This window comes from Mesocricetus auratus, unplaced genomic scaffold, assembly GCF_017639785.1.
Source record: "Mesocricetus auratus isolate SY011 unplaced genomic scaffold, BCM_Maur_2.0 Super-Scaffold_100033, whole genome shotgun sequence".
Classification (NCBI taxonomy): domain Eukaryota; kingdom Metazoa; phylum Chordata; class Mammalia; order Rodentia; family Cricetidae; genus Mesocricetus; species Mesocricetus auratus.
The window spans coordinates 12,290,311-12,318,250 of record NW_024429213.1 but is presented as its reverse complement, the minus strand read 5'-3'; the positions used below and the strand labels follow the sequence as shown (position 1 = coordinate 12,318,250).

The 27,940-nt window shown below is 42.0% G+C and overlaps 2 protein-coding genes across 2 annotated transcripts in view; one reads left to right on the top strand and one right to left on the bottom strand.

Annotated features, from left to right (window-relative positions):
• The window catches only part of LOC121135255 (ferritin heavy chain-like), a 36,619-nt gene that overhangs the window by 2,061 nt on the left and 6,618 nt on the right, over positions 1 to 27,940 (bottom strand). The window lies entirely within an intron of this gene.
• Positions 4,386 to 5,288, top strand: LOC121135256 (ferritin heavy polypeptide-like 17). Its single transcript, XM_040733778.1, has one exon. The coding sequence runs from the start codon at positions 4,609 to 4,611 to the stop codon at positions 5,137 to 5,139; it is 531 nt and encodes a 176-aa protein (XP_040589712.1). The 5' UTR covers positions 4,386 to 4,608; the 3' UTR covers positions 5,140 to 5,288.

The window sequence follows — 27,940 nt, the reverse complement described above, 5'->3', positions numbered from 1 at the left end:
AGGACTGCCCACTTGGGACTGAACAACCAATAAGGGGGGTTATACCTGAGTAACACTGATAATCTCTCTCTCTCAATCTCTGTCTATCTGTCTCAATCTCCCTCTCTCGCCATAGTCATTAATTGTCTATAGCTCTTCATCTAGGTGTGTGGCCTTTTGAGATTTACCCCTTCCACACTGGCATGGCAACTGTGCTGTCATAGTTTAGTTTTATTTTAGGCAACCACATTCATGAATGCAGTTTTCCTGTCACATACAGAGGACACTATGTTGTAACTGACATTCCAGTATAACACATGTTTTCAAAATCACATTTTTTCAAATGCACATGGATTCTGAATAAAGAAGAACCTTTATTTTGAGTTATATATAAACAAAAATTTAATCAAAATAAACCATCATAATAGATATCTGAAAACCTAAAAGTGTTTGGTGACCAACTGTTCCTAGCAAGAAAAGTCAATTACCTGGTAATAACTTGGCTGCTTTGTTCCCCGACTGTAACGAGTTTCTCACTCAGCTATGTACCTTTCTAAAATTTTATATTGTCTTCTTGAGTTTTTACCTATAAGCTATTAAACAAAAATATCTTAGTCTATCTTTGTTATTTTCAAAGCTTTGTTTCAGTAATGATGCTTTCTGGAACCTGTGAATACATCTCTCAATATTAAGGGATTTGAGCTAGCTGGGCTACTGGGACTCGGTTGTTTTCCTTGATCATTAACGTAAGCCACAGTCTATACCACAGAAAGGGGATGGTGTAGGGGGTTGGTGGGGGTCAGGGTAGAAGGGGAGGAAGAGGGAACTGGGATTGACATGAAAAACAAGCTTGTTTCTAATGTAAATATAAAGCAAAATAGAAAAAAAGAAAAAAAGAGTATAGGAAAAGGAAAAATTCCTGTTTTACACAGAATACATTAGAATCATACGTCCATCAATGGTGATTGATCTTAAAACGTGTTTTCAGTTTTCTACTTTAGTCATCTGTATGAAGATTAGCATTTATGTTTCTGAGTAAGGAGTGCCTGTTGGTGATGGCTGCAAGAGATGGGACTTAAATGACCATATGGGTGCTCAATAAGTAGTAACTTCTTTGAATATGTCGTATTTTGTACATTGTTTACAAATTGTATTTTTTACATAAATAAGTTTTTTATATTTTATTTAATTTAGAAACAATCTTATTTTACATATCAATCCCAGTTTCCTCTACCTTTCATCCTCGCATGGCCCCCATCGAACCCCCCATCCACTCCCCAGGGTGGGCAAGGCCTTCCACTGTGGAATCATCAAAGTCTGTCACATTATTTGTGAAAGGGCCTAGGCCTTCCCATGTGTACCTAGGCTGAGAGAGTAGCCACTATGGGGAATGGGCTCCTAAAGTCCATTTGTGCACTAGGGATAAATACTGGTTACACTGTCATAGGTCCCATAGATTGCCCAGACCTCCTAACTTACAACCATGTTCAGGGGGCCTGGTTTGGTCCTACACTGGTTCCCCAGCTGTCAGACTGGGCTCTGTGAACTCCCACTTGCTCAGGTCAGCTGTTTCTGAGGGGTTCAACAGCATGGTCTTGACCCCATTGCTCATCATTCCTTCCTCTCTACAACTCGATTCCAGGAGTTTGGCCCAGTGCTTAGCTATGGGTGTATGTTTCTGCTTCCATCAGCTACAGGATGAAGACTCTAGGATGGCATATAAGGTAGTCATCAGTCTCATAATATGGGAAGGAATTTTTAAGGTAGCCTCTCCACTACTGATTAGATTCTTAGTTGAAATCATGCTTGTATATCTCTGGACATTTCCCTAGTGCCATATTTCTCTTTAAACTTATAATGGCTCCCTATAATAAAGTATCTCTTTTCTTGCTCTCCTCTATTCATCCCTGGACACAATCTTCCTGATTCCTCATTTTCTCCTCCCCATTCCTCTTCTCCCCTTCTCCTTCCCCTCCATCCATTATCCTCCCTCGTTCTCCCACAAATAATGTTTGAAGCACTGGAGCCTAATGAACTAAAAATACCGTCATCTTATACTCACTTGTTTTGGATGGTCTCATTTGAGATGTGCTCATTACAATCTTGACATTTTTATGCCAGGAAACACCAGAAAAAGTGATTCAAACATCAAAAAAAAATAAATGTATCGGCAAAATAAGATTATGTCAGTAATCTTTTGCTTAACCATTGTGGAAAACCCCAGTAAAATACACTTTCTTTGAGAATGTATGAGTGTTTTTCTATGCTGCCTTTGCCTTCAGTGGTATTGATTGTCAAAAAGGAAACAGGAGTAGCTTTTATTTGATTCATATATGTATAACAAATGTAGATATCAAGTGAATTGTCTCAAGTACAGTTTTGTAAAAAGGGAAATTTATGAGAGTCAGAAAAATAACTGTATTAATATATACTATTATTATCAAATTTCATGTATATTGTTAGCATTAATATCATTTTTGGTATCCCCATAGAGATATACTGAGTAATGTGGTTCTTTCTATTTCTATTTGAGAAAATATAAACTAATGGATCTAGGAGATTCAGGTATGAAGTCTGGCATTATAGTGTTTTTGTGTCTGATTGCAACACTGACAGTAAATGATACAAGCGATGATGCCTCATTTATTTACAAATTTTGAAGCTCAAAAGTTAAAATGAGACTAGGGTAGAAACACTGACTCATCCAATGAGTGAAAGCAAGATCAGACATCCCAGGGAAAGGGGGCAGTTTAGAACGAGGCTCAGCAGTAGGCGCCATTGACGCTGGAGTCATGGAGCTGTTGTTGGCCAAGCTCCGAGTGGCCTCTGCATGCAGAGTACTTATTCAGCCAATTAACAAATGCTCCACGGAGCCATGCAAACTTTGCCAGCCTTTGAGCTGTCATTGAGGAGTGATCACCCGTCAAAGACAGATCCCAGGGTGAAAAGACAGATCCCAGGGTAGAGGAAGGTTGTCTGGAGAAGAAGGATCCCTGGGTAGGCTAGGATTAGATAGGCCCCACAGCAACGAGGAGAGGTTCCCTAAGGAGAAGGCCCAGGCCCAGGCCCAGGACAGGGCTGGCATAGGTAAGTGCCGGGGAGAAACCACCGGGCCTGAGAAGGAGGGGAGTTGGGGGCAGGAACAGAGCCAGGTAGTCCAGGACCCAGGGAGAGGGAGAAGGCATGATGAAAATGGACTGAACATGTGAAACTGTAAGCAAGCCCAATTAAATGCTTTCTCTTATAAGAGTCACCATGGTCATGGTGTCTCTTCACAGCAATAGAACACCGACTAAGGCAGAAGTTGGTGCCAGGGAGAAGAGTATTACTCTCACAGGCATAACAACGCCCCTTATTGGCATTATGTCGACTTTGGAGTAGGGAAGAGTTGAACGAATTAAGCAGGGTTTAATGCACCATCCTAGTTGGAGCATGGAAGATAGTACCGATGGTGATTTCAACTGTGGGGGCCTAGCTCTAGAAGTTTCAGAGGGAAAACTTAATTGACCCAGAGATCATTCCTGTGATACTTTGATGACAGATTTGGCTGGTTTTTGCACTTGTCCAAAAAAATCTTCCTGAGAGTAAACTGAAGAGTTTTGGATTAATGGCATTGGTAAAGGCAATTGTAAATCAGCCTAGTATTGAGTGTGTCTTGTGGTTATTAGTAATCACACCTATGCAGACTTATAATGGAAAGGAGCAAGCTGAGGAAGGAAAAATGCAAAATGTACAGTTTATGGAGAAAAGCCTCACTAGGAAGTATAACATAGCCTTCTTAAAAGATCACTTAATACTTGCACTCATGCTCATACTAAAGAAAAAATAGAATCTTAAGGCTAATTTAATTAACTGCATTCATTTATTGATTGAAAAGGCAGTAAAAGAATGTTGGAGGACGTTGAATCACCATGAATAATTACAGTACCCACAGAAAGGCATCAGAGTGTTTTCTCAGGCACCCTCTATGTTAATCAAAAAAGCTGTCACTTTTATTATCGGAAAAACGATTTTAAAATCCTATGTGGAAGTTAAGGTTATCACACAGTTGCCTGATTTACTGATGGCACTGGGCACCGATGACCCTACGTCCTAACCCGTGACCCTATCCTCCTAGGGTGAGTTCAATGCTAGCTGAGGCCAGTGAGGAGAGCTGTCATTCGGAAAACGCTGTGTGACATACAGTTTACCTTAGGAAAGCAAACGGCAGAATGTTGAGAGACATAACGTTGTAGAGATATCCAGAGAAACTACTTTATGAAGCACCCAGAGGATTTAGCCTAATCCTTTGGAGTTTATTCCCAGAGTCCTTTAAAACCTGGTGTAGGTCAGTCAGAGCCAACCACGCCCCGTTGCTACGGAAACCAGCGCTTTGACCTGCCCCCTTGCCGCTGTAAGCCCTGGCGCTGGAATGACGTAATCATCAGGCGCCAATAGTCACTTCTGTTGCCGCCTCGTGTTTCCCTCAGAGCCGCTTGAGGTCGTGCTGATGCGCTGAGCTGCACGCGGCGTCTTCCTCTCTTCTGAGGGACTCAGGTACGGTGTGTTCTCCGCCTTCACACCTGCCGTGCCCCTCTGAGCAGGAACAGGAGCTGCTGAGACTGTCGTGGTGTTCAAGTGCCCGCCATAATGGCCGCAGCGCCCTCCCGAGTGCACCAGAGCTACGACCTCGATTGCGAGGACGCTATCAACACCCATATCCAGCTAGAGATGTACGCCTCCTACGTGTACTTATCGATGGCCTTCCACTTTGACCGTGATGACATGGCCCAGGGGAACTTGAAGCGTTTCTCCCTGAGCAAGTCACACCACCACCAGGCCTGTGCCGAGATGTTCATGGCCCTGCAGAATAAGTGTGGAGGCCGCATCGTCCTCCATAACATCGCGAGACCAGACCGTGACAGCTGGCAAGGGGGCATCCAGGCCATGGAGTGTGCCTTCCACATGGAGATGACCACCAACCAGAGCCTGCTGAACCTGCATGCATTGGCCAAGGGAAAAGGCAACGCCTACCTCTGCGACTTCCTGAAGCAACACTGCCTGGATCAGCAGGTCCAAGTTCTGAAGGAGGTGAGCCTCTATTTGACCAATCTGCGCCAGATGGGGGCCCCAGAGAACCGCTTGGCTGAATACCTCTTCAACAAGCTCAGCCTGTCCTGAAGCCCCAAGTGGACTGAACTGGGATGTCCTCAATGCCATGGGGTCTTCCTCTGGACATTAGATCTGAAGTCCATGTTCCTTTTGAAGCAAGTTCACTTTTTTTCTGTTTCTGTTTGGCTGTTGTTTGCAATAAATTTCTTTTCAGCAAAGTTAAAGTATCACGTTGATGTACAAGCTCTTATCTTTAGGGACTGTGTGAAAGTGTTACAGGTCTGCAGGGAAAGGCTTCCCCAACAGAAGTGTTACAGCTATGCTCCAGCCAGGGAAAGGCTCCCCAGTACAAGTGTTACAGCTCTGAAGGGAAAGGTATCCTGGCAGTTGGGAACCAGACCATACTACAGAGTCACACTGAACAACGAATCTCACACAGGAGATTTATTGGGAGGGAAAAACAGGAGAGTGGCTACCTATAATCAGTCGAGAAGCACCAGGGAACTGAAGAAGACAAAGTAAAGTTTACATAGAGTATTTTGGAGTGAGGGATAGGGGTGGAGCTTTCCTGGGTGGCCTGAAATCGGTGGGATTTTTTGTGGCCTGATCTTGGGTCAAGTGTAGTGATTGGTGGGAGTCTGTTGCTTGGGCCTGGTTTGGGGCTTGGGGTCAAATCAGGGTCAGAGTGTTCTTTACTTGGCCTTGGTCTCAGGATCAAGGTAGGGTCAGGGTGTTTTTCCTTCGGCTCTAGTCCTTGGTGTCATGTCAGGGTCAGGGTGTTTTCTCTTTGCCCTGATCTCTGGGTCAGGGTGTTCTTTCCTTGGACCCTTTACCCTACATTGTGAGTCTGGCTTGATTTTTTAGGGACTCCCTAGTATTCAGGAAACCCTGGAATACATCCCTGCCCTGCCGATTAACTATACACTAGGGATGGTGATACACACCTGAAACCACAGCACCATGGAGATGGAGGCAGAAATATCAAAAGTTGAATGTCACCCTCTGCTTTACAGCAAGGTGGTATGAGACACTGTTTCATAAAACAAAACTATCCCCTCACCTTGGAAAAAATGAATGTGGATCTCATGGACGCTTTATAATTTATGTTCAGGAGTATCTCTCCTTAGTCATTCCCCATTATTTAACAGCTTTGACTACCCAGAAGGGTGGGAGGGGAGGTAATCATTAGCTCCTGGAAAAGTTCAAATTTCCCTTTTGTCATCATGCGTGTGAGCACGAGGCTTGTGGTATGATTGATTGTGATAGGTGGAGTCAACAGGAACACCTTTCTTTGTGCATGGTAACTATACAAGCATGCGGTGTCTCTGAGGCAGAAGATAAGGAAATGAGATATGAAAATTTTAAAAATAAAACGTCCCAAGCTGTGGTTGGTAACTTGCAGTAATCTCCTAGCCTATGAGTTTCATCATTCTATCAGAAGCTTCTCCGAGAATTTAAAAAGGGCATGTTCAAATGTATCTAAAGACTTGGCTTCGTGTGTAAATGTTACTGTTTCTTGATTCCATGTGAAACGTCTGAACTTTTCCCATTTTACAACTGGGCCCGAGTTTCCTAAAAAAAACAACAAGAGAGATACCAGGTAAACAGAGAAGAGGGACATAACAGGTACCAGGCCAGAGCCAGTCCCCACAGTACCTCAAGGCAATGCCCAAACAGGAACAGGTCCTGGGACTTGTCCAAACATAGTCAAAGATGGAAAACCTATAGCCCCAGCCAGCTGCTGCTGCCCCAGGCAATCAGAAATGTACTGACATAACTGATACTTGCTTAACCAACTACATTTGACATAGCCTACCTGTCCCTGAAACTCGCCCAGGCTATGCTTACAAGGAGCCGGCATGCTCTCTTGGGGTCCCCATTTTGCCTTCCTGTCAGATGTGCGGCCCCAGCTTGCTGGAAAATTTACTCTCCAGATAGTAAACACTCACTGGTTGCATACATGGATGGTGGTGTTTTGTGGGACTTCTTGAAGACCCTAACACCAGGTAGCAAAAAGAAAAGTTTGTAGAAGAGGTTATGGCAGGGAACCCATTTGACTGGGTCACCCTGACCTGTAATGAAAATGAAACAGATCTTCATCTTAGCTTCCTCATAGCCATAGATGATGTACTGGGTTCACGGGGGAGCAGGGAGAGAAAAATCAATCCATTTCTCATTTTCCCAAATACATTTCATCCCCCGGGATTATGTGATATTGAAATACAATCACTAATCACATACAAGGGCTCACAGAACATGAAGCCATGGATAAAGGTCTTGTTTGGGAGGCTGAACTAAAAGTTGTACAGAGCCCAGAGTGTTACAGCCCATGGGGTACATGCTTTGAACTAAGTAGAGGTGGGCAGAAAGAAGTTCATAGACTGTTAGTAGTTGTGATCCGGGGCTCTTGAGATGAGGGGTATTCGTGTAGGCAATCTGCTGATGTTGCGTGCCATGAACAAAGGGTTGGATTTTCAGGCAATGCAATGGACAAACACATGAAAGGAGCAACAGCAGCAGGCCCCAGGAAATTGAATGTGGTGGGAAGAATGGTGTAGTGCTGGACACACACAGAGAAAAGAGAATGAAAACCACAAACTTTATTAGAACATATGAAATGCCATCATCAAGGGGATGGGAGCTAGGAGTCCCCTAGGGGCCTCTCAGTCACGTGCTTCCTCGATTTCTAGGGCATTCCCCTGTTCAGACTCCCTACTATTCGGCAGGATTCATCCAATTTCTGCCTGTTGAAAATGACTGGAGGAGCATGACACAACCCTAGAGACTGCACTTAAAGGAGTCATCCCTGCTTTCCTGATGGATCGGCCTAATATTCCTGGACCCTCCTCCATTACCCGGTCTCAGAAAACAGCATGGACTGCCAATAGATTTAACAAGGATGATTTCTCTGACAGATTATTGCTGTGGGCGTGTTTTTTAGGATGTCAAACAGAGGAAGGGATCTTTAGGGCCCATCCAGAGAGCTGATGTAGATCTCAGAGGGCCATGTAGATCTAGGGCATAGGAAAGCTATTCGATGATGATGTACCGCACAGATGAGGTAACATATAAATAGAATAATCATTAGAAATAACTATAACCCCTATTGGCAACAGAAACAAAGGAGTTGGGCTACGTTGCTCTCATTGTAAGAGAATGGGGAAGGAAACTGAAGGGACTCTAACTAGCCTGAGCCTGGCAAACAGGACTCTGGCAGGCCTTGCCCTTCTCCCAAATCCTCTATGCCTTGCTAAAAAACATTGGATCACATACCTAAAGCTAGCCACTAAGGTCTAACTCTTCTTTGGCCTCTTCCTCCTGAGGCTGACTACCAAGGTCCAGCTATCAAAGAACTGAAATCCAGCAACCAGAAGCCCTCTTTGGCTCTCCCAACATGCCTGATTAAAATTAAACACATGGATTACCTGGGCTTATTTCTCGCTAGCTTTCCTTAACTTAAGTTACCCCACCTTCCCTTTTCCTCTGGGCTTTTTCTTTATCTTACTTCTGTATTTCTTACTTTCACTTTGACTCTTTGGCTGACTGTGTGGCTGGGTGACTGTCCCCTAGTGTCCTCCTCTCCTTGTGCTGTGTCTCTTCCACCTGTCCTCCCAGATTTCTCCTAGTTGTACTCTCTGGCTGCCAGCACTGCCTGGGAGACCTCGTGCAAACTTGGATGCTCATGTACTACTCCCGGGGACCCTGTATTATGTTGATTTAGATGGTGTTGCCAAAGTCACTTTTTAAATCTTAAATCCTCACAAAGACATAACTAAAAAGAGAAATTACAGACTAATTTCCCTCATGAACTTTGATGTAAAAACATTCAACAAAATATTGGAAAAACGAATTCCAGAACACACCAGAAAAATCATCAACCGTGACCAAGTAGGATTCATCCCAGAGACGCAAGGATGGTTCAACATGCAAAAATCTTTCAATGTATTCCACCATATAAATAAACTAAAGAAACGTATGATTATCTAGCTAGATGCTGAAAAAGCCTTAAACACAATTCAAAAGCTCTTCATGATGAAGGTGTTGGAGAGAATAGGAATGCCAGTAACATACCTAAACATAATAAAGGCACTATACAGTAACCCAACAGCCAACATCAACCTAAATGGAGAGAAACTCCAAACAAGTCCACTGTAATCAGGAGCAAGAGATGGCTGTACACTGTCTCCATATCTATTCAAAACAGTCCTTGATGTTCTAATTAAAGTAATTGGGCAACAAAAGTAGATCAAGGGGATACAAATTGGGAAAAGAAGATGTTAAACTCTTGCCATTTGCTGTTGATACCATAGTTTACATAAGTGACCCAAAACTTTACTCAGACAACTCCTACAATTGATAAATACATTAAGTAATATAGCAGGATGCTAGATTCACTCAAAAAATCAGGAGCTCTTCTATACCCACAGATGACATATGGGCTGAGACGGAAATCAGAGAAACAATATCCTTTATAATAGTCACAAATAATTTGAATTATCTTGGGGTAACTCTAACCAAACGAGTGAAAGATCTGTATGACATGAATGTCTAGTCTCTAAAGAAAGCAATTAAAGAATGTGTGAAAAAACTAAAAGATATCCCATGCACTTGGATAGGTAGGATTAGCATAGTAAAAATGGCAATCCTACCAAAACTAATCTACAGATTCAATGTGATCCCCATCAAAACACCAGCACAAACCTTCATAGATCTTGAAAGAATAATATTAAATTCATATGGAAAAACAAGAGCTCCTGGATAGTCAAAGTAATCCTGCACAGAAAAGGATAATCTGGGGGCATCATCATCCCTGACTTCAAGCTGTACCTTACAACTATACTAATGAAAACAGCTTGGTATTGGCATAAAAATAGACAGGCAGACCAATGGAGTCAAATAGAAAACCCAGATATCAACCCACACACCTATGAACACCTCATTTTAGAGAAAGAAGCTAAAAATATAAAATGGAAAAAAGAAAACCTACTCAGCAAATGGTGATGGTATAACTGGCTGTCAACGTGTAGAAGAACGCGCATAGCTCCATATGAATCGCCATGCACAAAACTCAAGCATAAATGATCAAAGGCCTCAATATAAAGCCATTCACACTGAATCTCATAGAAGAGAATGTGGGAAATAACCTTGAACACATAGGCACAGGGAATACTTCCTAAATAAAACACCAGTAACACAGACTCTGAGAGCAACAATTAGTAAACGGGACCTCCTGAAACTGAGAAACTCCTGTAAAGCAAAGAATACAGTCGACAAGATAAAATGGTTCCTAACAGAATGAGAAAAGATCTTCACTAACCCCACATCTGACAGAAGACTGATCTCCAAAATATACAATGAACTCAAGAAACTAGACATCACACTACCAAATAATCCAATTAAAAAATGAGATACAGATCCAAACCCAGAATTTACAACAGAACAATTTCAAATGACAGAAAGATACTTAAGGAATTCCTCAACATCCTTAGTCATCAGGGAAATGCAAATCAAAACAACTCTGAGATACCATCTAACACTGATCAGAATGGATAAGATCAAAAACACCAATGGCAGCTTGTGCTGGAGAGAATGTGAAGAAAGGGGAACACTTCTCCATTGCTGGTGGAAGTGTAACTTGTACAGCTGCTGTGGAAATGAATATGGCAATTTCTCAGAAAATTAGGGCTCAACCTACCTTAAGACCCTGTAATACCCCTGTTGAACATATACCCAAAGGAGGCACATTCACATCACAAAGACATTTGCTTAACTATGTTCACAGCCACATTATTTGTAATAACCCGATCTTGGAAACAACCTTGATGGCCTTCATCTGAAGAATGGATTAAAAATGTGGTACATTTACAAAAGGGAGTACTACGATTTAGTAAGAAACAATGACAACCTAAAATTTACAGGGAAAAAGACAGAAATAATAAAAAAAACTTTATGAGTGATGTAGCACAGAACAAGAAAGGAAAATATAGCACATACTCCTTAATAAGTGAATAGCATACATAAAGCAAAAGAAAACCAGCCTACAATCCACAACCCCAGAGAAGCTAGAACCCTCTTCTAGAAACAGATGTAAACAGATGCAGAAATCCACAACTAAGCAGTGGGCCAAGCTCCTGGAATATAACTGAAGTGAGAGAGAAGAGATAATACGAACAAAGCAGTCAAGACCATGATGGGGAAACCCACCGAATCAGCTGACCTGAGCTCATATATCTGGGAGTAAGAGTTTCAAATATCTAAGAAATGTGGAACTTGCATAAGATCCAACTAGACTCCCATAATATGGTGGTAATGGTGTGACTGGGACAGTATGTGATGACTGGCATTGGGTCCAAGATGTAACACTAATGCACAAACTGACTTAGTGGAGCCAATTCTATATGGAAAGATAACTTACTCAGTTTACACACAGGGGTGTGGAGATGTGAAGAGATGCCTTGGTCCTGCCTCAGGAAGGTTTTACCCTCTCCAAGGAACAGATGGGAGGTGCAGGTTGGTTGTGGGAATAGCAGGAGAGAAGGGAGGGGGAACTTAGATTATAATATAAAAAATTAAAATGATAAAATATGCTACCATTTTCTCTATGTTCTTAAAAATCCCATTGTATATAGGATCTCATTTGTTGTTATTTAAAGCAAACAAACTCAGAGTTTCAGGAGTAATACTGCATGATCTTTAGTGTGGAATTTAATCACTGCAGTGGCAGCACATTGATTTTGCAAGTGCGTCATTGTGAGGCTTTTCAGTAGCAAGTGCCTGTGTACTGAAAGGATACCACAGTGGGCTGCTTCACTTTCAGAGGTGCACGCTGTGCTCTTTTGTTCCATCCTTGCTTAATCAGTGTCCTGACAGCTCTCCTGCATAATGACCTCATTTCCTCTGTCTTCCTGCAAATCAATCCCCTCGTGTGCTGCAATGCATCTCTCTGTAGATTCATGGGATAACAAAGCCCTTGCTCTTGTAAAAGTGCTTCTGTTTTCACCGTATTCTTCACAGTCCATTACACATAGGAACATACATGCTGCTGTACTGAAGCAAGCAAATTCATTCTTTTTTTTTTTCGAGACAGGGTTTCTCTGTATTGTTTTGGAGCCTGTCCTGGAACTCGCTCGGTAGATCAGGCTTGGACTCGAACTCACAGAGATCCACCTGCCTCTGCCTCCTGGGTGCTGGGATTAAAGGCATGCGCCACCAATGCTCAGCAAGCAAATTCATTCTTAACGTCCTTTAACACAAATGGAATTTACATACAGTTGCAGTAGCAGTACATTGTTTTTTGCACATATGCCATTGTGAAGTGTTTTAATCTGCAGTGGGTTTTTTTTTTGGCAAAGACGCCACTATAATGCTTCACTTACATGCAGTGTTCTCCAAAAAAAGCAACAAATGGAAGAAAAAGCAAAGAAAAAATGCAAGAAATGAAGAAAGAACAAACAAAAACATTCATAAGATGCGACAAATGGATGAAAAGATAAAATGAAAATTGCAAGAAACAATGCAAACATGCAAAGATTGAAAACTGAAATAGAGACAATAAAAAAACACAATCTGATGAAAGGCTGGAAACAGAAAAGCTGGGCAAATGGTCAGGTACTACCGATACAAACATTACCAACAGAATACAAGAAATGGAAGAGAGAATCTCAGGTGTTGAAGATACACTAGGAGAAATGGATTCATCAACCAAAGAAAATCTTAAGTTCAACAAATCCTTAACAAAAAACATCCAGGAAATTTGGGACACCATGAAAAGACCAAACCTAAGAATACTAGGTATAGGAGAAGGTGAAGAAAACCACCTCAAAGGGGCAGCAAACATATTCAACAATATCATAGAAGAAAACTTTCTCAACCTTAAGAAAGACATGCAAAGGGTCTAATAGAAGTAATGACCCAACTAGGATTAACAGATATCTATAGAACATTTCATCCACATAAAAAAGAATATACTTTCTTCTCACTACCACATGGAACCTTCTCAAAAATCGACCACATACTTGGCAACATATCAAATCTCAGCAGCTTCAAAAAAATTGGAATAACTCCATGAATCTTATCAGACCACCATTCTTTAAAATTATAATTCAACAACAACACAAATTGCAGAAAATCTACAAACTCATGGAAATTGAATAATGCACAACTGCACCATTCTTGTGTCAAAGAAGAAATAATAAAAGAAACTAAAAACTTCCTAGATTTCAATGAGAATGAAGACACAACATACCCAAACCTATGGGACACTTTGAAAGCAGTGTTACAGGGGAAGTTCATAGCACTAAGTGCCCACATGAAGAAACAGGAGAATAGTTATACTAGAGAATTAAAAGCACAGCTGAAAGCTCTAGAACACAAAGAAGCAAACTCCCCCAGGAGGAGTAGACGCCAGGAAATAATCAAATTCAAGGCTGAAATCAATAAAGTAGAAACTAGGAAAACAATACAAAGAATCAATGCAACGAAGAGTTGGTTCTTTGAGAAAATCAACAGGATTGACAAACCTTTGTCCAAACTTCCCAAACAGCAGAGAGTGAATATGTAAATTAACAAAATCAGAAATGAAAAGGGGGACATAACAACAGACTCTGAAGAAATCCAGAGAATCATCAGGTCATACTTCGAAAACCTGTACTCCACAAAATTCGAAGATTTAAAGGAAATGGACGACTTCCTGGATAGCTATCACTTGCCAAAACTAAATCAAGAGCAGATAAGCAATTTAAATACAAATATAACACCTATGGAAATAGAAGCAGTCATCAAATTCTCCCAACCAAAAAAAGCCCAGGTCCAGATGGCCTCACTGCAGAATTCTACCAGAAATTCAAAGAACAGCTTATACCAATTCTTCTCAAAGTATTCCACATATTAGAAGCAGAGCGGTCTTTGCCAAACTCTTTCTATGAGGCTTCAATAACCTTGATCCCCAAGGCACACAAAGGCACACAAAGACACAACTAAGAAAGGGAATTTCAGACCAATATCCCTCATGAACATTGATGCAAAAAATACTCAATAAAATACTGGCAAATCGGATCCAAGAACACATTGAAAGACCCCTACCCAGGACCCCCTAGTTTCAGAAAAGCAAGGCCAGGCCATTGCCTAATGAAAGAAACCCAGACCAGGTGCCTCGCCCAGCTGGCAGGATGTCAAACAGGATCTGTGGTCACCAGAGCAGTCGTAGGACCCGGATAATAATTGCTGAAGCGTGCCAGGGTCTTTTATGTGGCAATACCAGGACACCTAGTCCTTGGCAACTACCCCTGCCCCCAGTTGTGTCTATGATCACTATAGTAGTCATGGAACCAGGATAATAATTGCTGAAGCGTCCTGGGGTCTTTCATGAAGTAATACCATGAAACTTAGTCCGTGGGAACTACCCCTGCCCCCAAGATGAGCCAATGAAATGCCTGTTACTTATGTAACCATTACAACTCTATAAATATTGTACTCCCTGCAAGTCCGGTATGCTCTGCACCCGAGTTGCAGTAGCATCTGCAGGCACCTGTGTACTCAATAAATCACCTCTTGCATTTGCAGCCATGTACTCAATAAATCACCTCTTGCATTTGCAGCCAGTGGTCTGGCCCCGGTTCTTGGGCAGAGGGTTCGGTTCAGTGCCTGGCGCTTTGATGCCGAGGTCTTTTATTGGAGCTTCCACCAAGATTTCTGCCCCAGAACCACCAGTGCCACCGGGAGGTAAGCTAGCCGGCACCCTGGCACCCTGTCTGCTTTGTTCTTTGTTATATGTATGTATGTTGATCTGTCTCTGAGCAGCGTTCGAAAGTTTGACTATGTAGTCATTCAGTAATTAGGGCGGCTTGAGAAGGGGCTGACGAGCCCAGACTTCTCCCCTGCCACCCTGGCAGACGTGCCAGGGATCCGGAGAGCTCAATTGTTTGGAGCTCATGGGCCTGAAAAGGGAAAAACGTGACCACTATTGACCCGTCTGAGTATTTACTTTCGGTTCTCCGCCGAAAGCGCGCAGCATGTCTGGTTGTGAGTTGCTTAATTGTGTTATTGTCTTGTTTGTCTACTTGTCTTTGTATTTTGAGTTTTCTGATTCAGGCATGGGACAAACCATAACCACCCCTTTGAGCCTTACTTTAGATCACTGAAATGAAGTGCAGATTCGTGCCTCTAACCACTATAAACTACACATCTGAGTGGCCAACCTTCGATGTGGGCTGGCCACGGGATGGGACCTTTAACCTAGAAATTATCTTACAGGTTTAGGATCGGGTCTTTGACAAGGGACCCCATGGACACCTGGACCAGATAGCATACACTGTTATTTGGGAAAATTTGGCTACAGACCCCCAACATGGGCAGCCCCGTTTGTGACTCTCCTACCTCCTCCGAAGGCAGTCTCGGAGAAAACTGTCGGCTCCTCCCCTCCCCCCTTCTTCACCCTTGGTCCCTGTCCCAGCTCCAGATCATCATCTACTCCTAGATGATGCGGTCCTCATAGAAATCTTACAAGGGGAAAACTACAAGTAACAAGTTTTGTAAAGTTAATTTAAAATTGTTAATAGGTTTTCATGTTCAGGATAAATAATTTTTCAACCCTGTTGATAAGGTGACTTTCATGTTAAGACAGCTGTTGCATGCCAATTTTTTTTATGTGTGTGTACAATTGGTTGTGTATCTAATATGCCCCAGGTTCAGTAACTAAACAATTCTTTTTATAAGTTGGTCCTATGGCTGAGGACTTTGGCCAAGCCTAGCTAGTCACTGGCCCATCTTATCCCTCTGTCTCTGTTCTTGCCCGCCTATACACATGGTGCAGGTCAGGGGTCTTCTCTTGCTGCCCTGAACACATAGCATGCTGGGCAAAAGTCCCTCCCACTATGTGCCATGGGTTAGAGCATGCTGTACCAGGGTCTCCTATCCCTGAGCATGCAGTGAGGCAGCTGCTCTGTTCTCCAACTGCTGCTGCAGCCCACACAGCTGAGCCTGCTCTGTCCTCACCTGCCTGTCTGTGAGGTGTGCAGGATGTGAGGATGGGGGTCTCTCTCTCTCTCTCTCTCTCTCTCTCTCTCTCTCTCTCTCTCTCTCTCTCTCTCTCTGTCTCTCTGCCCCACGCACATGGCGTGCTGGCAAAGGAGCCATCTGCCAGCTTTTCCCTCCACCAGAGCTCCCTGCCCAAGCACACAGGGCTGGAGCAGGTAAGCCATTTGGCCAGATCCGGTCTTTCCACAGAAACTAAATGGCCTTAAAGTTATAACTACAAGAGAAAAAAAATGTAAACTGTTTACTATGATGTTTCATTTCTACAAATGCTAAATTTTAAAAATTGATCTCTCAAAAATTATGTATGCTTGTTTTGTTAAAAAGTTCTATCTGTATTTTCTGTCATAATCTAAGTTTTATTACAAGCATAGAGCTAAAACAAAAGTGGTACAGGTCGCCACCGTTTTACAGTCAGTCACATGGCAAGCTGGCCACATGGCTGGCTGGTAGCCATTTTACTAAAGTTAAAAGAGATACCTGATCCACCATCTTAACTAAAGGTGACCACATGGAAGTTATGAGGTACCATCCTATCAACAAGTTTTTATTCAGATTTAAAATGTTAATGCTTTTATACACAGGAATGCTAAGTTTTATAATTTAACAGTCACCCAGATAATAATGGTTTTAAAGGCCTAAAATGTATTTTAATTTTCAATATTAAAAAACATTAAGGAATTTCAGAACAGTTTTTAAAATGTTTTCAATTTATAAGGTTATAAAATATGTATACTGTTAAAATGTTTAAAGCTAGACCTGACAATATAAAGTTATAGTTTTATAAAGGTTAATAAAGTTTATACTTTCAACAGTTAAACTTAAGGCAGACAAACCGCTAATACTTCAGAGACCTGCAGTATTTTAATTTAAAAGTTTATAATATCAGACAGACTGCCAACAGTGACCCAAAGTCTCCAAAGAAGATTACGAGGCACCCTGGTCCCTACACCCGGATTGTGTTGACTCTGACCAGTGAGCAAGATGCTCAAAGGTGACACCTGCTGCTGCCAGGACCTGGCCCAGAATGTGGACAAAGCTGCGGGACACTGGAAAATTGATTGCACCCCTTTTGCCGAGACAAAACAAGGTCAGTCTTTTCCATGTCCCTCTTCCACAGAGAGAAAGAAAACTCACCTTACAGGCCTGGTAGAGATTGATGCTGTTCCTGATACTTGTGCCTCCAGTGCTAATAGAGGAGACGTGGGTATGGCTGTATATGGACTGGTACCTGGCACTTTTTAGTAGATTCGGGGACTGTATAAAATTTATCCTTCTCAGATCTCTAAAAGAATTACTGGTTGTCAGCTTGACATCAGGCAGCCAAATCCACAAGACTATAGTCAGCTTGGTAGCTCATTTTATTTATGTAAAAATCAAGCCTTAATATGTCTCAATAAGGACCAAAGGATCTAAATACTTGTTCAATCACAAGCTCAAGGTTTTGAGGTTTATTTTGGTTATCATCTAAGTATAAACTTAAAGGGCTTTTCATCAGGCCAAAGATACCTCTGTCCAATTCATACCTGGACAGAAGACAAATACACACTACTAGCCCAAATCTGTAGTTTCTGCTAGGACAAAATACAGATACCCAGATATCTGCTTTTTCTACAATGTAGATTTCAGTACCAATTGATAATGCTAATGTACCTATAACCTTTATGTCCTTTTATATAACAAAATTTATATAGGCTTAAGAGGATCAAAAGTCATACACTTGAATCCACTTCTCACAGGTCAAAGAGGACTCCAGATAAGTACAGCCAGTTATCCCACCTGTCTGTTCCTGAGAATGAGATTTTCTCTCCTGGTCATGGGATTCCTGACCTTCCTGATCACTAATACTATGGGTCTAAAGAGTTCCAGTAAAATACATAAGTTTTAACTTCTGTTCCCAGTTTTAAACATGTCTAAAACAGGTTTCCACTTCTGGCAAACACATCTGAACATCAGTTGCTGACCACAGCCTGCTCCTAAAGACTGTGAGCCCTAGACTTGCTAAGGATGTGAACCAGTTAAGCTGATGTGGACATCCCCTGTCTCTTCCACACAGTCTGCCAATCAGCTGCTCCTGGATAGATACCCCATTACCTAAATTCCCTTTTTGCTTTTGACTTGCATTTCAGCCTTCTTGGGTGCCCTAACTTTGTCCCAAAGTCAGCAAGACGTAGCATGGAAAGAAATACATCGTCCTCTTTTCCCTGGTTGAGATGCTAAGTCAAAAGAAAAAAATTCCCTTACATAGAGAACAGTATAATTAGAGTGGGAGACATATGTGCCCCTCTCAAAGAGAAATGTTTTTTTATGCAGACAAGACTGGGGTAGTAACCAAAACTCTGGATAAACTCAAGGAGAGGCTAACTGTTTGTCAGAAAAAATTTAAATCCCAAAAATACCATGCCCTCAAACAGATAGAACCATAAGCAAACCTTAAGTAGAGAGGGCTGGACAATAGGTAAAAGATTCTACCTATGCACAATAACAAGGGGGGATTGAAAGACCCCTACCCAGGACCCCCTAGGAAAAGAAAAGCAAGGCCAGGCCATTGCCTAATGAAAGAAACCCAGACCAGGTGCCTCGCCCAGCTGGCAGGATGTCAAACAGGATCTGTGGTCACTAGAGCAGTCATGGGACCCGGATAATAATTGCTGAAGCGTGCCAGGGTCTTTTATGTGGCAATAACAGGACACCTAGTCCTTGGCAACTACCCCTGCCTCCAGTTGTGTCTATGATCACCATAGTAGTCATGGGACCAGGATAATAATTGCTGAAGCGTCCTGGGGTCTTTCATGAAGTAATACCAGGAAACTTAGTCCGTGAGAACTACCCCTGGCCCCAAGATGAGCCAATGAAATGCCTGTTACTTATGTAACCATTAAAACCCTATAAATATTGTACTCTCTGCAAGCCCGGTATGCTCTGTACCCGAGTTGCAGTAGCATCCGCAGGTGCCTGTTTACTCAATAAATCACCTCTTGCATTTGCAGCCAGTGGTCTGGCTCTGGTTCTTGGGCAGAGGGTTCAGTTCAGTGCCCGGCGCTTTGATCTCGAGGTCTTTCAACATCAAAACAATCATTCACCACGATCAAGTAGGTTTCATCCCAGGGATGCAGGGATGGTTCAACATACGAAAATCCATCAACGTAATCCACCATATAAACAAGTTGAAGAATAAAAATCACATGATCATCTCACTAGATGCTGAAAAACCCTTGGACAAAATCCAACACCACTTCATGAAAAAAGGTCTCGGAGAGATCTGGGATAACAGGAACATACCTAAACATAATACAAGCTATATACAGTAAACCAACAGCCAGCATCAACTAAATGGACAGAAACTCAACGCAATTCTGCTAAAATCAAGACCAAGACAAGGCTGTCCACTCTCTCCATACCTTTTCAACATTGTACTTGAAGTTCTACCCAGAGCCATATGACAACAAAAGGGGATCAAGGGGATACAAATTAGGAAGGAAGAGGTCAAACTTTCACTATTTGCAGATGATATGATAATTTACATAAATAACCCAAAGAACTCTACCAGGGAACTCTTACAGCTGATTAACACCTTCAGTAAAGTGGCAGGCTACAAGATCAACTCAAGAAAATCAGTAGCCCTACTATATACAGATGATAAAAGGCCTGAGATGGAAATCAGAGAAACATCACCCTTTACAATTGCCACACACAAGATAAAATACCTTGGGGTAATGCTAACCAAACAAGTGAAAAACCTATATCGCAAGAACTTTGAATCTTTAAAGAAAGAAATTAAAGAAGCCCTCAGAAAATGGAAAGATCTCCCATGCTCTTGGATAGGTAGGATCAATATAGTAAAAATGGCAATCCTGCCAAAAGCAATCTACAGATTCAATGCAATCCCAATTAAAATGCCAGCATAATTCTTCACAGACCTTTAAAGAACAATAATCTATTTTTTATGGAAAAACAAATGACCCAGGATAGCCAAAACATCCCTGTTAAACACTGCAACGTCCAGAGGCATCACCATCCCTGACTTCAAGCTCTATTATAGTGCTATAGTCCTGAAAACAGCCTGGTATTGGCACAAAAATAGACAAGTAGATCAATGGAATGAATTGAAATCCCTGATATTAACCCACACATGTATTATCATCTAATCTTTGACAAAAAGCTAAAAATATACAATGAAATAAAGAAAGCATCTTCAACAAATGGTGCTGGCATAACTGGAGGCTGGCATGTAGAAGAATGCAAATCGATCCGTGTTTATCACCGTGCACAAAACTTAAGTCTAAATGGATCAAAGACCTCAACATAAATCCAGCCACACTGAGCCTCTTGGAAGAGAAAGTGGGTGCTACCCTTGAACAAATTGGTACAGGACACAACTTCCTGAACATAACACCAGTAGCACAGACAATGAGATCAACAATTAATAAATGGGACCTCCTGAAACTGAGAAGCTTCTGTAAGGCAAAGGACACAGTCAAAAAGACAAAAAGGCAGCCCACAGAATGGGAAAAATATTCACTAACCCCACATTTGACAAAGGGCTGAGCTCCAAAATTTACAAAGAACTCAAGAAGCAAGTCTCCAAAACACCAAAGGATCCAATTAAAAAGTGGGCTGCCGAACTAAATAGAGAATTTTCAATAGAGGAGTCTAAAACGGATGAGAGGCACTTGAGAAAGTCCTCAGCATACTTAGCCATTTGGATATTGCAAATCAAAACAACTCTGAGATACAATCTCACTCCTGTCAGAATGGCTAAAATAAAAAACACCAATGACAATTTATGCTGGAGAGGATGTGGTGAAAGGGGAACACTCCTCCATTGCTGGTGGGAGTGCCAACCTGTTCAGCCACTTTGGAAATCAGTATGGAGATTCCTCAGAAAAATGGGAATAAACCTACCACACAAACCAGCAACTCCACTCTTAGGCACATATCCAAAAGATGCCAACTCATACAACAAGGATGTCTGTTCCACTCTGTTCATAGCAGCATTATTTGTAATAGCCAGAAGTTGAAGCAACCTAGATGCCCCTCAACTGAAGAGTGGATAGATAAAATGTGGTACATTTATACAATGGAGTACTATTCAGCAGAAAAAACAATGGAATCCTGAGATTTGCAGGTAAATGGATGGCACTAGAAGAAACCATCCTGAGCAAGGTAACACAGTCACAAAAAGAGAAGCATGGCATGTACTCCCTCATATATGGATTTTAGACATAGATCTGGGGAGTGCCTACCTACAATCCCATGGCCAGAGAGTCTGGGAAATAGAACTTTCATTCAGTGGCTGATAGAAGCAGAGGCAGACTTTCACGGCTAAGCACTGAGCTGAACTCAAGAAAGCCAGTAACAGAGAGGGAGGACTGATAACCAAAGGGATTAAGGCTGGGCTGGTTTGTCCCCCAGAAACAGCTGACCTGACAAGGTTTAGCTCTTGAATCCCAGGCTGATACCTGGGAATCCAGCATGGGACTAATCAAGATCCGCTGAATGTGGGTGTCAGTGAGGAGGCCTAGGTAATCTATTGAGCCTTTGGCATTGGATCAGTATTTATCCCGGGTATACAAATGGACTTTGGACTCCCATCCAACAATGTGAGATGCACTGTCACTCTGAACTCTTTGGGGAGGGTCTAGGCCCTGCCCTGGATGAAATGACAGACTATGGATACCCCCATGGAGAGCCTCACCCTCCCTGGAGAAATGAGGGGATATTGGAGCATTGGGCGGAGGGCACAGGAGGAGGGGAGGGACCTGGAACCGACTTGTGAAGCAACCTTGTTTCTAATTTACATTTAAAAATAAATAATAAAAAGAAAAAATAAAATTACAAAATTTAGAAGAAAAAATAAATCCTTGATGGGTAAATCCCTTTGTGTATATGTTGTACTATTGATTGATGAATAAAACACTGTTGGCAAATAGGGAATCAATATAAGTGCGACTAGAAGTCGAGGAGGATTCTAGGAAATGTCGTTAAGTATAGAGGCCGTCATGTGATCTTCGGAAGAGAGGACACATGAGGCTGCATCCTTGGTAAGAGAAGTCCTTCAAAATTATATAGATTATCAATTCTAGGTTAATAGTTAATTCAGAGCTAGCCAATGAGAAAACATAGCAAAGAGCCAACAGCTTCATAATTAATATACTGTCTCTTGTGTTATTTAGGGGCAGAGACAGCGGTGGGACCCATTTTGTTGGTGGGAAGATTCCTTGTTACAAATCCTAAATGAATCAGGACTGTTGACAACACAGTGGAAATTGTAGCAATTTTAAAGAAGCAACAACTTTGTGCTGTGGAGTAATCCCTCTGTACACTGAATACATGTCACTATAATTGGTTTAGCAAACAAACTGACTGTCCAATAGCTGAGCAGGATAAAGTTAGGCGGGAAAGGAGTCACCATGGAGACACAGAGAGGAAACAGGAGGTGCAAGATGAAAGACAGCCACAAAGTGGAAATGGCCCAAATATTCATCAAAAGAGGAGTGGATAAATGAAACATCATGTTTCCATACATCAAAGGAATGAAATGCAGATATATGCTGCAACATTGATGAGCTTTCAAATCATTGTGCTTAGTAAAGGAAGCCAGACCCAAAACACCACATGTTGTATGATTACATTTTATGAAACATCGAGAATAGTCAAATACACAGAAATTGAATGCAGATCAGTGATTCCCACAGGCTAGGGAGAGGACTGGATGAGGAGAAACTACTTAATGAGTAAAGGTTAATACTTAAGAATAAGGGAATGGCTCTGGTGAAAGTCCCCATCTCTGGTGCAGTCCTCACCAGCAGGCAAGCATGCACCAGCCCTCCCCTGAAACTCCAGATGACTACACATGCACCGATGCAAAGCACACCACTTGGAAGAACAGGCACAGACACGAGCCTCACCAGTTGGAAAAACAGATGGGTTTTCTGATTGAAGAAGAAAAAGCCTCTTGTGTGGGGTAATCCAGACCTACAAAGACAAACATGGTAGGTACACACTCATAAGTGGATATTCGGTGCATAACAAAAGATAACAAGGCTACAATCCACAGCACTATAGAAGCTAGGTAACAAAGAGAGCCCTAAGAAGGACACATGGATTGTCCTAGAAAGGGGGAATAGATAAGATCTCTTGGGTAAGCTCAGGGCAGGGGAGGGTGAAGGAAGGGGATGACAGATGAGAACATGAAGAAATGGAATGGTCAAATTGGGACATGGATGGGGAGGGAGGCTAATGACAGAGGAATCTTGATAGAGGGAACCATTATGGAGTTAGAAAGAAACCTGGTTCTAGGGAAAGTCCAAGGAATCCCTAAGGATGATGCCAGCAAAGACTCTTAGCAATAGTGGAGAGGGTGCCTGAGCCGGCATTCTCCTATTATAAGATTGGTAACTACCCTAATTGTCATCATATAATCTACATCCAGTAACTGATGGAAGCAAATTCAGAGATCCAGAGCCAAGCACTGGGTAGAGCTCCTGGTGCCCAGTCGAAGAGAGGGAGGAGGGGTTATGTGAGCAGGGGCATCCAGATCATGACAGGAAAGTCCACAGAGACAGCTGATCTGAGCCAGTGGAAGCTCATAGACTCTGGACTAACAGCCAGGGAGCCTGGGTGGGACTGAACTCTGAAGGTGGGTAACAGTTGTGTGGCTTGGTGTGTTTGTGGGGCCCCTGGCAGTTAGACCAGGATTTATCTCTGGTGCATGAACTGGCTATTCAGAGTCCATCTCCTATTGTGGGATACCTTGTTCAGCCTTGATGAAGGGAGGAGTGACTTAGTCCTGTCTCAACTTGATATTCTAGGCTGAGCTGACCACCCATGGGAGGTCTTACCTTCTCTGAGGAGTAAATGTGGATGGGGGAGGTGGGGATGCAGGAAGTGGGGAGGGGGAACTGTGCAATTAATAAAAAAATTTTACTTAAATAAATAAATAAATAAAAAGTTAGACAGGAAAGCCAAACTGAATGCTTGGATGAGGAAGTGCAGAGTGCGAGGGGTCACCAGACAGATAAGGAATGAGTCAGACACACAAAATGGGATAGAGGTAAAAGCCATGAGCCTAGGGGCAGCACTTAGATTAATAGAAATTGGTTAAGTTGTAAGAGCTACTTAATAAGGAGCCTGCGCTATTGTCTGAGCATTTGTAATTAATATTAAGCCTCTGAGTGAGAGTAGCTACCAGACAGGAAGGCTCCACCTACAACTTGGTTATGCCAGTGCAGCTCACAGAGATGTATTGTAACATGAATAATGATTGATTTAAAGGGAAGCAGAGGACCAGAGATTCTAACTGTAGCACTGAACCAGGACCCTGACTGAACAAGAATGGAACAGAAGAGCACACAGTAATCACATATCTGACTGAAGCTTCACACATCGGCACCCTTGGAAAACACATGCACAGGTGATTAAAACATAATGATGTATTTGAAAAAAAAACAAAGCCAATGTACTACTACTACAGCAATATCTAAACTCTAATTACAACAAAGGGTATGAGTTACTCAAGTCACTCTGAACTTGCATCAGAACTGAGCGAATTTGTTCCCAAGAGGACCAGGATTGTGAATTGTTAAGAACAAAGTGGAAATAGTAATTGTTTGGAACAGCAACAACATTGTTATAGAATGCAGCTCACAGAAAAGTACTGTAACATAAGTGCTGATTGCTTTAGAGAAAAGCACTGGGTATGAGACTGTTTTTGTAGCACTGCACCAGGACACTGATTGAACAAAACTGGAATAGGAAAGAACAGCACATCTATTCCTAAAGCAGTACGCAGTGGCATCTTTGGAAAACACATGTTCTTGTGACTAAACACGTCACAATGGTAAATTTGTGAAAACCCATGTCCTAATAATGCAACAAATTTGAAATTCTCTTTATAACAATTATATGAGTTTCCCAGCTTAAACGGTGTATATACTGTGGGAAACTCATACCACTAACCCAGCATTCATGGTGCATGGACTGTGGAGGCTCATGCCTGTAACTCAGCACCCACGGTGCATTAACTGTACAATTGCATGCTTACAATGACACACTTGTGGTGCATTCCTGTGGAAGACACATGCCTGTAACACAGAACTCATGGTACATGTCCTCGCGGGTCCCCGGCCTGCAACCCATCCCTCATGAAGCCTGATGTAGGAGACTGACATCTGTATACCTGTTTTCATGGGGCATGTTGAGTAGGAGCTTTACACGTATAGGCGACATTCATGGTACATATTGTACAGTGGGCTCAAGGTTGTAACCCAGCATTCATGGTGCTTGGACTATGAAAGGATAACAATTCTAGCACTTCTGGTTCATACTGGACATTACTTCTCCTAGAGACACCCTCAGACACAGATAATGACATGGTAAAGAAGAGAACAACTCAATTGTAGGTGATAATTGTTACTGTCAGCCTGACTGGGAACACTCAGATTGTGTCTCCACATCAAAGTGTCCCCAGTGTCATGAAGACATAGAGTTCCTGAAGAACCCTGGAGAACACATCAATGAACTAGATAAGATATGCAAGGTATGGTGGTCAGACTTGGGAAGGGCAGGAGCATCTGAGTTACCAAGGCCACTGTAGAAAGAATTCTCAGAAAGTGGAAGCAGAGGCATTTGTGACAATGACCATCGTCTCCACAGGACCTCCACAATTTTGGAGATATCTCTCCACATATAAATGCTCAGTGTGTCTGTATATATCGTCCCTGAAGAGCTTAAATTTGGCACCTTAGTCCTAAAGGCATTTGGTGATTCCCAGCCCCTTGGAACTGGGAGAGGAGAATAAGTAATCAGCATTGGTACCTCTGGTGTCCTTGGGAAGAGGCTGTTTCTCAGGTCTGTCACTTGGCTTTAATATTGCCCATGAAGGGTTATCTTGAGATTCTAGGTGCAAGACCAAAGTCTTCCAACATAAAAGGCAGTCTGGGCTGAACAACACACAAGTCTAGTTGAGTGACTACATTTACATGTTCATTTTTCCTAGGCCTATGAGGATATTTCCACATCTTTCTCTGAGGAAGAATATGAAAAGACGGCCAAATCACAGAAAAGTGCCTACATATTATGAAAAGGATCCACACCACAATAACCAATCTAGCTGCTAGGAAGATGTGGTTCACACAAGCCTGGATGTCTCCTAATCTCTTCCCATGCTCTGGCTTCTCAGCCTGCTGCAGGTACCTGTATCCATGCTTCTTTTGTTCATAGAGAAATGTCAAAGATGCAATTTGTTGGGGAAGTCCTGTTATTTCCCTATTATTTGTCAATAAAGTACTGTTGAGCCTATAGGAATCTAGATAGGTGGGGCTAGGAGTCCGGGAGGATTCTGGGAAGGAGAAACACAAGAGAGTCGAGATGTAACGCCATTGGGGTAGGACACCCGGAAACCTCTCCGGTAAGAGACATACTTAGATTAACAATTATAGGGTAATTACTTAAAGCAGAGCTAGCCAGTAAGAGACAAGCAAGGCCAACAGCTTCATAATGAATATAGCCTCCTGTGTGTTTATTTGGGACTGATGCGGATCTGGAACGAGGCGGGCGAACGGCTCCCTCTCAAAGAAAAAGCTTCCCTTAACAGAATGGTTGTCAGGAGCGGGATTGAATTTCCACGCAAAATAACAAAAGCTTTAAAGGAATTTTAGAAACAGAAGAACGGAGAGAAGCACAGATTTTTGGTAGCAGCATTTTCTCAGGTGTGCTCTGTTTTGCTAGCGACAAGCCGAGATTCACGTGGCTTGCTTACCGGAGTCTTCCTGACTCGGCATAAAAAAACAAAACAAAAAACAAAAACAAAAAACAAAAACAAAAACAAAACAGCAAGGTTGTGACCATCCTGCCCTTTTTGCTCTTGTGCAGGACTGAGAGCAGTGATCAACCCCCACAGGACTCAGGCCTGCAGCCTGCAATTTTCTCTTCTCCTGGCCTTTGCTCAGCACATTCTGTAATGGCTTTCATAAAATAAAATATATAAAACAGACAAATCAGTTGAAAAGCATTTGGATTAGACAACTATGTGTTACCATGGAGAAGGCAATAGGAATTAATATTAATGCACAGAGTTTCTATTAGAATGCAGGAAATTATTGCAAAGAGATAATGCTGATTATGTCAGAACAGTGTGAATAGAGTAAAAATATCACAGAAATCACTGAGTCACTCAGATGGTGGAATTTTTTAAAATGTGCTTATAACAAAAGTAGTGTTGGACTCACCATTAAATCTAGAGATCATATACTAAATATTTCCACTAAATTATAAAACCCTACATCAGAAAGCATAGATGTCCTATGTAGATATTTTTAGTCAAAGCAACTTTTCTGTGATTCCCTTTTATAGAATTTATCTTACAGAATTTATCTTCACTAAAACAGGAAGGAAGTCTAAACAATGTTAATAAAATATTGGACTCCAGAGATGATGGTTTTGTTCCCCAGGCTCCCAATATTCCAATTAGGAGACTGTCTATTTCTTGCTCATTACCTTCACTCCTTGTGGATTCTTGAAATAGAAAAGCTGGGTAAACTGTTAGGAATTACATATGTAAGTATAACCAATAGATTATAAGAGATAAAAGAGAGAATCTGTAGAGGATATAGAGTCATGGACCAAAAAGATCTTAAGTCCAACAAATCCCTAACACAAAATATCCATGTAATATGGGACACCATGAAGAGGTCAAATCTGAGAATAAAAGGTATAGAAGGTGAAGAAATACAGCTCAAAGGTACAGAAAGCATATTCAACAAATTCATAGAGGAAAATTTCTATAACCTAAAGAAGAATGTACCTATGAAAATACAAGAATCTTACAGAACACCAA